The 10,689-nt window shown below is 39.5% G+C and overlaps 3 protein-coding genes across 4 annotated transcripts in view; 1 reads left to right on the top strand and 2 right to left on the bottom strand.

The window, feature by feature from the left end:
* The window catches only part of LOC109951171 (glutamate decarboxylase 1), a 28,798-nt gene extending 21,448 nt beyond the window's left edge, over nt 1–7,350 (top strand). Inside the window, 6 exon segments of the mRNA XM_074527618.1 lie at nt 1,134–1,198; nt 1,683–1,761; nt 3,173–3,322; nt 4,003–4,110; nt 6,642–6,731; nt 6,844–7,350. Of these exon segments, the coding sequence (XP_074383719.1) occupies nt 1,134–1,198; nt 1,683–1,761; nt 3,173–3,322; nt 4,003–4,110; nt 6,642–6,731; nt 6,844–7,017 (666 nt within the window). The 3' untranslated portion in view covers nt 7,018–7,350.
* A 51-nt stretch (nt 7,351–7,401) lies between these two features.
* LOC109951170 (uncharacterized) lies at nt 7,402–10,683 on the bottom strand. Of its 2 annotated transcripts, none has more exons than XM_020585489.1 (4): nt 9,752–10,683; nt 9,560–9,661; nt 8,512–8,588; nt 7,402–7,900 (listed from the first exon to the last, which is right to left on the bottom strand). In XM_020585489.1, exons 1-3 carry the CDS (start codon nt 10,662–10,664, stop codon nt 8,575–8,577), a joined length of 1,029 nt encoding a protein of 342 aa, XP_020441145.1. In that variant the 5' UTR covers nt 10,665–10,683; the 3' UTR covers nt 7,402–7,900; nt 8,512–8,574. The 2 variants fall into 2 exon arrangements, with proteins under 2 accessions (XP_020441145.1, XP_020441147.1); XM_020585491.1 differs by having other exon boundaries at nt 9,584–9,661.
* Nucleotides 10,666–10,689, bottom strand: part of buc (bucky ball) — a 2,540-nt gene continuing 2,516 nt past the window's right edge. The window contains exon 4 of the mRNA XM_020585468.1: nt 10,666–10,672. Within this exon, the coding sequence (XP_020441124.1) occupies nt 10,666–10,672 (7 nt within the window). The remainder of the gene's footprint in view (nt 10,673–10,689) is intronic.

Here is a 10,689-nt window from a genome sequence, read left to right as displayed (position 1 = left end):
GCCGAGCGGCCCTGACAAATATATAAACAAAAGTTTATGACAATTTAATCACATAAAACATATTCAAGTTTGAGAAGGTCTTCTTAAATGCTATGTTGGTTCCCTCAACTCAGTCAATACACAGGCATCAGGCAACAACAAAAAACAAGTCAGTTCTATTCATACAGCACAAGCCACAGCTATAATAGAGTAGTTTCAGCTGGCTTTAAAAACTGTATAACACATGACATACCCTTAGCCTTGCAATTTACAGAGAAAAAATTGAAGGATTATATTCAGCCAGAAGGAGATGAGAGATGCTAAGTGGTTGAAGCTGTAGACAACATATTGTACATATGATGGATGAACAATATTGATGATTGAATAAAACAACTGGCTGATTCTGATGGTGGATGGACACCAGGATCAGAGAGGACAACTGTATATTTCTGTTGTGGCTTATAGTATATACAATGTGTTTGTCATATTTACAGGTTTGTGTTAGATTAATAGACACTGCACAAACAGATTTATATATTTTTTAGATTTTCACTTATTTATATTTATTTATTAACTAAATGGTTACTTACGTAATTGTTATGGGGACAACAAAAATGCTCACTAGCAGTTTCCCCACTATGAGAGAGATGGCTGGCTGTTTGCTATATGAACTGTTGTGGCATGTCCAATCCACTGTGTTGATGCACTGATAGGTGTCCTGTGATCATATCTTGTCTTGTAATTATTTTCCCATAATGGTATCGATCTGAATGTCATAAGATTTTACATTCAAAATGCAACTGAATATTTTGTGTATTCATATAACCTGACATGCAGGACTAACAAGACTGCATCGATACTCTATGTGAACCCTTAATAAAGGACACTAAATATTTTATAGGATTATATTTACAAATTACTTGTGAATAAAGCATATCAAAACACACTAAGGAGAAGTTCTGAGTGAATGTGATGGAATGTGCATTGGAGTCCTGTGATGAACACCCAGCTTCAGTTTGTGGGTTCAAGGGTGCGTCTGTGTTCTGAGAGTACGAATACAGTATTTTATGACTATCAATCCTATTCTCAGTGGGGAGTGCTTGTGTGATGATCAAGGAGAGAAACATTGCGTTTTAAAATTTCTATCCCTGCAGGCTGCCTGGGGCGGAGGCCTGCTGATGTCAGACAGACACAAGATGAAACTACAGGGCATTGAACGGTAACTGCTTCAAGCCACAAAACACAGCATTTTGTTGTACTCTCTGAGAGTTTCTGTGGGAGACAACTACCAAACCCATGACCCAACAACCCACTGTGAATTCAGCTTGTATATTAAAACACTGCTGACATGGTTAGCAAACACCAAATCAACTGGTTGGTTCAAATGACTAAAAATTCCTCTTTGAACTGTTGTCCTTTCTATAAATCATTGTCTAGTTATTTTTCACAACATCAATCATATTGCAGCTCATCACAAATTAGTCGTGTCCATTACGGTGTGTAAAATGTCATGCTGGTTAGCAGTATCTGGTTACGACGAATTATCCTTTATAAAAAACAGGGCCCGCTTTAAAGTATCTGAAAGTATCGGTCTGTCTGGTGATCTCGATCTCACTGTTTCCCCTTTGAGCTGACAGGTCTAATACGCAGTAGGGTGCCAGTCAGTCAGCCATTATGAAATTGTTACGTTTGATTGTTTTCAGAGCTTCGTCTGTCACCTGGAATCCTCACAAGATGATGGGTGTCCCTCTACAGTGCTCTGCCATTCTGGTCAAGAAAAGAGTAAGAAATTATCCTTTTCTCTACAATCTAGTGCACATTGCAAAAGAAGTACGCTATATTATTTGGTTGGATGGCCATCCAACCAAACCATCTTATTGTGGTGGAGGGGTTTGAGTACCCGAGTTATCCTAGGAGCTATGTTGTTGGGGGCTATATGTCCCTGGCACGACACATTTTGGTAGGTTCCTATAATGGAAAAACCACTTTAAAGTGTTACACTCACAGGTGTAATGATCTGAAATGGTTAGCATCAGTAGGTCAGACAGCAAAAGAAAGAGTAAAAACCAAATTTGGACCCCTCTGTATGCTCAAATTTTAGATCAATCTCTAAATTACCATTTTGATCCAAAATCCTTGAGAATGTTGTTGTTGTGCAATTACAGTCCTTTCTGGATGCAAATGGCATCTATGAAAAACTCATTCTGGTTTTAAGGCACATCATAGCATTGAATCTGCTCTTTAAAGAGTTTTTAATGATCTTTTTTTAGCTGTTGACTTTTTCAGCTGAGATGCTGAGATTTGGGTGGTGTTAGGTCTTATTGCTGTCTTTGACAACATGCTGGTTTGAATCATACCAGTCTAAAAAGAGATTTTTGGTGAGCATTGGCAAGTTTTTGTCTTCCAATGCTCCTCTCACATCTGGGGTCCCACAAGGCTCAGTTCTGGGCCCATTCCTTTTTTTTATATATATGCTGCATTTACACAGGCTGCAGTGTACTGCAAACACAGACATCTCATTCAAACTACATTTTTACAGTAAATAACAAAATTATAAATAGAGATTACTCAGGCAGCACGGTGGCACAGTGGGTAACGCTGTTGCCCTTTGGCCAACTTCATAAAACCATATGTGAAAAAGTTTGGAGTGATTTTTTATAATGCCCTCAATTTTAAGTGGATCAGCTCTGCTGTTAGAGCTAGCTTTTCCTTTTGTTTAATGGTTTTAAGATAATTCATGCCTGTATCAGCTCCAGTTTGGACTACTGCAAGGTACTTTACACTGGAGTTTGTCTGTCCTCTCTCATTTGACTTCAGCTGGTCCAAAATGCTGCTGCTCATCTTTTGACCAACACTTGAAAATGAAGTCATTTAAGTCCTAATCTTGCCTCACTTCACTGGCTCTCTGTCCAGCAGCATACAGATTTTAAAGTGCTTTTATTTGTTTTGTTTTGTTTTTTTGTTTCACTTTTGAAAACATGTGCTCTTTGGCTTTTGAAATCTGATTAGGGTTGATGGCATTAATCTTTTTGTGGTATTTATTATTTTATGATGTTGGGATCTGAACCTCGGCATTTTATTATTGTTCTTGTATTCATCAGTCTGTCACCCCATACGCCTCCCCCTACATCTCCTCTATGTCTAATTGCCAGCTGTCTCTTGCTGCAGTGTTCCATGCCTTTCTCCTCTGCAGGGTCTCTTACAGGAATGCAATGCGTTTGGAGCTGAGTACCTCTTCCAGACAGACAAACCCTACAATATGAGCTATGATACTGGAGATAAGAGCATCCAGTGTGGCCGACATGTTGATGCCTTTAAGTTTTGGCTCATGTGGAAGGCAAAGGTATTCATACACACTATCAGTGAAACTCCAGTGTGATTAGGTTAAACTATTTTCACTCTTCCCTTTAATTTTGACGCAGGTACCTGCTCTGTTTTAAGTACAGCTCTCTTTGACGGAGTCACCTTTCTCTTAATTTCAGAGACTTCCTCTCTGCGGTTTTGTCACTAAATCTTATTTTTGGTGGCTGGTGGCTTACAACTCAGTTAATATAATTCTGTGCACTTACCAAAACAGGTGCACACGTGCATCAGGATATAACCAACTTAGTTTAGATTTTGATAACTGTTTTCATAACCCTGCTCGTGGTTCAGTTTCAAGCAATCTGGAACAGGCTGAAGTAGATTGAACACATTGTGAACAAGGAACAAACAATCGAGTGAATTTCAGGTTGGTTCCAGTGATGACCAAATAAATCAGGTCGTCTTATTTCATTTAACTTGTGCATGTCACCACAGTCCTGTAGAGTCCACACACAGTTAAATGAATAGAGACCACTGGTCAAAAACATCCAAGTTTTAAAATTTACTGGACAGTGATTGAGACTGAAAATTTTGTTTTGGTGCTATGTGTGTCTACTAAATGTGCCTAAATTTTACATGAAAAGGTGCTGCTCGGTTTAGCACTGTTTTCATTTTTCAGTAATTTGTCTACTCCTTTTGTGTGATGTTTGTCTCTCTCAGGGCTCGGAGGGCTTTGGATCTCAGGTCAACAAATGCTTAGACAATGCTGAATATCTGTATGATCAGCTGCAGAGGAGGACAGACTTTGAACTGGTCTTTCAAAATAAAGTAAAGCTGGTTTTCACACTTTTTTTTTTTTTGAAATATTTCAAATTATTGTTTTATATTAAAATTACTGATGGTGACACAGTGTCCCCGTTGTGTCATAGACCTTGAAAGGATGTCAAAGGTGCATAGTGATAGCATGGCGGGGTGATTGAACTTTACAGTGGTTGGAGTATTAAATGGATATAATACATCTAGACATCTACAACGCCAGTTCCTAAAATGTTGGGATTCTATGTAAAATGTAAGTCACAACAGAATGCAGTGATTTGGAATGTTTGCAATGTTTACATTTTTACCCTGTGTTATATCATCTCTTCTTTCAAAGTTGGGGTAAAGGAAAATCAATGACTTGTTTCTAAACACATACATGTTAAAAAATGGTTGGTGAAAACATGTGGAATGACTGAGAACTATGTAGTGCTGAATTGTAGAGTTAGACCATTAAACAGTTATTCATCATTTCTGAGTTCAGGATTTTTCGGGCAGGGCAGAAAGCATGGCTTGATGACACTGGAGCCATCCTTAACATAACATCTCCCCCCAACACTGTAATGTTAGAAAAATGACAGTGCACAGAGCTCTATGCTTACATTTGTTTTTAGGGGCACTCATAAGACTGAGCACAGATGCAAATTTACAGCCACATTTCTATTTTTTTAAATAAATAACATGAATGCTGCTGCCTCAGTATTAAACAATGACACAAGTAGCAGTACATAAACAGTGAATGTGGTGGACCAGGTGTGAACCGACCATAGTTGGTTGAGGGAGAGAGAAGTGAGGGAGTTAAGATAACAGCCACACACGAACCATGCAGCTGCTGCACTGGACAGAGCATCACAGCTAAGCTAGGCTATTAGCTGTTAGCTTAATAAGCTTGCAGACTGCAGGCAACACTGAAATTGTGATTTTTCTGCAAGTTTATGCTTGCTTAGTAGGTGTTTTGTTAAATTACTGCAATTGGATATGGTCTCAGAGTCTTCACCCAACACAACCCCAGCATTTCAGAGCACAGAATACTCCTTATTTTTTCATGACTTTGAAAGCTGATTTTATTGGTCTATAGGCAGGCCAGTTCAGCATTTGATCATGGGGTGCCATGTTTGTATAAAGACTGGAGAACAGTAGTGAGTTAAAAGGTTTATTGTGGGGATTGATTATGGGGCAATGCCAATCTGGGGCCAGAGTGGTGGACCAGGAGGCAGCAATGGAAGAGAAGTCACAGGCAGTAGAATAGAGGACTTGCACCCCACAGTGGTAACATTTCTGATCATCCTAAGATATAAATGACAGTTGAGTATGGAGATGCAGAGATGAGAAAATATTTCAGCAAGGTGCTTCTTGTACCCACAGATAAGAGGTTGCTTCCTCTTATAGAATGTAAGTGACCAGGTTTGTATGCTGTGGATTCTTTGCAAGAGGATGAGGCACCATGCTGGTGAGTATTCAGGTGGGTTTAGCATTTTCTTTGCAGGTGATAGCACACCAGGCAGGTAAATGAGCCGGTGAATGATATGAGTTCCCCCTTGCAGGTGAAGATGGGTAAGAGGGTGAGTATGATGTAGTCCTCTACAGGAAAACAGCTCTGTACACAAATGAGAGCACTCAGGAGAGAACCAGTGAGCAGGTGACTGAGCAAATAGGTGAGGGGAAAACAACAGCACAATTTCAGATTGTATAGGCATGAGCTAACAAGCAGCCGTCCCTGGTAGGCTAGTGGTTAAGGCGCAGCCCTTTCGCCGCTACAGCCCAGGTTCACATCAGGGTTGTGTCAGAAAGGGTATCTGGCGTAAAACACGTGCCAAATGTTAACATGCAAGTTGTCGCTGCGGCTACCCCTAAAACGGGAAGTGACTTTCTTTATAGGCATGAGGTAACAAGCCACGGGTGAATAATGAGCAGTGTAAAGCTGAGGCAGGTGAGATAGGGACAGACAGGAAGTCTAAAAAATAAAAGCCTCTAAAAAGGAAATCAGGAACCACCCATGACAAGGAGTTTTCAAAACATTTCATTCTGTTTTTTATTTGCAATATACACAGCATCCCAACTTTTTTTTGAAAATGGTTAATTAAAAGCCATCTGATGTCTAGATTAGAAAAGATTTGTTTTATGTTTTATTGACTACACATCTATGAAATTCTCTTAAAACAGTTATACGCATCCTATACATCTATAAAGCTTTTACTTTTCAAAGTAATTTAAAGTATTGTAGACCACTAACTACTCTCCCTGAGATGATGCATTTAAACTTCTTGTACTAACCTAAGAGGGTGTTCAAACATTTGTTTTTAAGTTGATGAAATAAAAACTGCATTAACAGTTGAAAGGCTCATTTTAACATGTTTGCTGCAGAGGATGGATTTACATCTTTTCACTTTACAAATGTAACTTTTGTTGCATACAGCAGTATCTGGCTCTTTTTTTAAGTTGGAATTTTAGTTATTTTTCTTCTACTTTTTAGATTTATTTTTATTTATCCAACTCAGCAGTCATTTCTTACTGGACATTTGTCCCCTGCCCCTCTCACACAGCCGGAGCACAGCAATGTGTGTTTCTGGTACATCCCTCCCAGTCTGAGAGGCCAGCCACCTGGACCTGACAGAGATAAAAGACTCCATCAGGTCAGTTCAGAACATCACAGTGGTTCAGTTGGACTAACTTTATACACATTAAAATGAATAAAAAGTGACTGACAGGATAAAGAAAAAGGTTCATATTCTTTTGTGCCTACAGGTGGCTCCTCAAGTCAAACGCAGAATGATGGAGAAGGGCTCTGTTCTGATTGGTTATCAGCCTTTCAGAGCCAAAGTCAATTTCTTCAGGTGTGTGTTCTCCAATCCAGCGACACAGCAAGAAGACATAGACTTCCTCCTGGATGAGATTGTCCGGCTTGGCAAGGACTTATGACCTCTCAGGACTGTTTGGTCTCACCCCAGTTTGTCTCATTTTCAAAGAAATGAACGCATCTAAACTTGTGGTTTTACTCTATCTAGCCTACACTGCAGCCAGTCTGTACTTTTGCCAGTTACTTGCACTACAGCCTCTCCTTTACTGTTCTACTCTTGATCATTGTACAGGAAATGTTTCTTTGTGATGCTTTAGATATTGTCAGCCATTTTGTTAGTTCACCTTACAAATTGGGTTCTTTTGGGTCTCAACTTCTTTACCTCCTTTGTCTTCCAATTAAACTGCTGCTGCACCATGTATATTAGATAACATACTTTAACTCCTTTGTGATATTTTCAAGGAGTACAGTCACAGCAGCTGAGAAATGATCACTCTGATTCAGGGTTCATTTGCATTCAGGTTTAATCAAGGTGCACCAGATACAGCAAAACACAAGATAACAAATCTGTTCCTTTGTATCATCTTAATTGTCAAATACATATTTGAACTTCAATTACATAATACATTTCAAACACGTAATACCAGAGGACTGTAAGATTATTTATTTCCTTTACTCAATATTAGTACCTGTACTTCTAAAAAGGCTGCAGGATAGGGCAAAGTCAGAGTTCGGGTATTGTCCCAGCTTGTCTCGTTTTAAAAATTCAACTCTCTCAAGTTACAGTTCATGTCCTGAGGGAATTAGTATTCCTACAGGAATTCTAACTGGCAGGTTCTGAGTAAAAACAGCCAAAAACCAAACCTGGAAATATGTATTTAAAAACACCACCACTTGTGACATACACAAAACATTTATTGAAATAGATTTTAATTGATTCTTTAAAACCTAGCATCTTGTAGAGTGTGGTCAGTGTTCAGCACCGTGGATTTCTTCCATTTCCACCTGGAAGAAGCAACAAACATTTTTAATGCAAAGAAAACCCGTTTACTTCTGTTAAGCCATTAATACATGATGCAGGTTAGTGAGTGAAAAGCAGAATCAGTTTTAGAGTGTAATGAAATTTGGTAGCATTTTCCTAAATGTACATCTGTATGAAAGATGATGACGCCATCTGGTGAGAGATTAATGCTAAAACTTACTGCAGACTGTAATGCACAACTACTATAAACAGTCAGGTGACTGACAGTGAACTTGCCTTCGCGGCACATCTAGGCTTAATTTCTGCTTTCTAGTGGAAAAGTACTGGGATCAGTATCAGTCCAGGCTGCAAATTAGAGTGAAAGGGGTTGCTATTTGAAAATTATATTAAATAGAAACCGTTTGTGGTGAAATTTGGTTTTATTAGGCAGAAAAATAGGTGGTATAAAGTGTTAACCCTTTAGCAAACAGTTTCATCAATTTGTGTAGATGTTTGTTTTGCACCAACATTCAAGTCTTCCACCATTATTAAAATTTTACTCTAGGCTTTGGATGGTATGAACGCCTCAGTTAAATCAGCATTCTGCCCCACAGGATCATCATCACACCACCAGAGATGAAGCTGCAATTCTCACCTTTAGATTTCCCAAGTCTGCCACCATATCCATTGTAGGCTTCCTGTTGGCTACTGTGCTTCTCTATAGTGGGGATTCTGTTTCCCAAAAAAAAAAAAATAAATAAATAAATAAATGCTGCACACTGAATAGTTATTTCACATTAGAGGTGTAGTTTTTTTCCTGTGCTCTTCTTACAGGTCTCAAGTGCACATCTAATGATTAGTCAAACTACAACTGCACTGTCCTACAGTTTACTGAGACATGTTTGCTGAGTGCAAGCCTGGTAGGTGTCTCAGATCTGCAGGTACTGGTCAGCTAGTGGTGCCCAGAGTTTGAACTAAACAAGGTGAAATTGCATTTAACCACAATGCTGACCACAGCTGGAACCAGCTCCCATGAAAACTTAGATCTGCCTCACTGGGAGCCTAACTAAGCTGAAGACTTTTTTTTCCCACTACTTTTAATGTTTCTTAATTCCACGCAGTATTGCACTTTACCTGCTTTTATATTTTCATCTATTACCCAATGACCAACTGACTTCATTGTGCCGTTTAGCCGACTCTGTACACACTGGTATTTCTTATTCCTAGAAGAACGTATAACCTCCTCTGAAGTCAGGTTTGTTTTGTGTAGACAGAAGTAAAGGGGTACAAAGTATAATTAGAACTGGGAATCCACAATCAGCCACAGCTCTACTTCAAGTACTAGGCATCTACTTGTGCCGTTGTGTTTTATCCAACTTGCATTCTAATGTTTTATCTGTATACACTAAATGCTGTTTTAGCCATCTATGTGTATTGTGTTAAGCACTTTGAATGATCTTTTTATGAAAATGTGCTATATAAATAAACTTGCTTTGCCTATACAATTTGAAAATGCTCTTTCAATTAATACATTTTCTGGTTTGTTTTTGTTTGCATTTTCACATCATTTACAAATTTGTAAGAATGACTTACATTTCACAAAACGAACAACATTCAGAATATGAGCCTCCAAATCACAGAATTGAGATGTGACCTGATGGGATGCTGTACTACCTACAACCGGTCCGCATTACATGCATTACCTGAACCTTTGTTTCTCCACTGACCATGCCTCTTCAGGTTTTTCTGCACATGCCCATTCATCATGAGTCCTTCAGCATTGCCATGGTTTGCTTTCTTCATACCTATGAGACAAAAGTAAAAGCGGTATGCAACAACAAGAAAAAAAAAACCCCAACAACAAACCCTCATTGTTGAATGAAGATGTAAATCACCTGGATTTTTAAAATGATACTTTCTGTTTGGTCCTATGCAGCCCTTCAATTCTCCACAGGTACACTCTTGTAATTTATTACACTGGATGCCACAGTCCACCAGATGTCTCTTTGAAGGAGACACTTCAGTTATCTTCGGGTCAGCTACTGGCACGCACAATTGCTCAATTGGCAGTTGACTGACTTCTTTGCTCCCACATGCTCCATCTTCAGTCCCACATGTGCCATCTTCAGTCCCGGTGTCCACATCATTTTGGACAATCACCTGGCCTGTAGGTGAAATTTTCTCCCCATCTGCAGAGTTCAAGAGGAGAGTATCTTCCTGCTCAGGAGAGCCAGGGCTTTCCTCCCTCTGCTCACTTACAATAAGCAAATCCTGGTTTGGGCTTAGATTAGCCTCTGGTTCAGAAGACCCATTTTCATCCACATCCTCTTCAGGGGGTGTAGATACACTTATTTTACTCTGTTGATAAGTTGGGGACTCTAAGGGATTGTTCCCTGAAAGCGTTATGGTGTGGCCTTGCTGTGGTACCCTCATTTCAAAGGAATCCATTTCACTCTCCATGGCTGGTTTCTGTGGTGTGCTTTGCTTCTCAGCTGGGGTACTGAAAATGAGCCAGCTGTCTGACACTGGAACAGAGCCAGAAGATGAAAGCCCAATGGCCTGCCTCCTTTCTTTCCTAGCTTTGACCACCATTCTGTCATTATGGTTTGAGTGTCTACAGTGCTCATCTTCCTCAACAGTTACTTCAGGCTCAAACATGCCATTGTGCAGCAGCCACTCCTTAGGGGGGATAAAGGGGACTAGAGACTCCACAGACCAAACAGACTCATTCATTTTTCTCCTCATCTGACTACTATTTAAAGAAAATCGATAGGGAATGAGTTCTGTAGTGTCTTCATGTGGATTCATCTCACTTTCTTGCGTTTTGTCAGGG

This window comes from Monopterus albus, unplaced genomic scaffold (genome assembly GCF_001952655.1).
Source record: "Monopterus albus unplaced genomic scaffold, M_albus_1.0 scaffold367.1, whole genome shotgun sequence".
NCBI classification, from domain to species: domain Eukaryota; kingdom Metazoa; phylum Chordata; class Actinopteri; order Synbranchiformes; family Synbranchidae; genus Monopterus; species Monopterus albus.
Note: the sequence above shows the minus strand (reverse complement) of the source record. Positions and strands in the feature narration are given on the sequence as shown.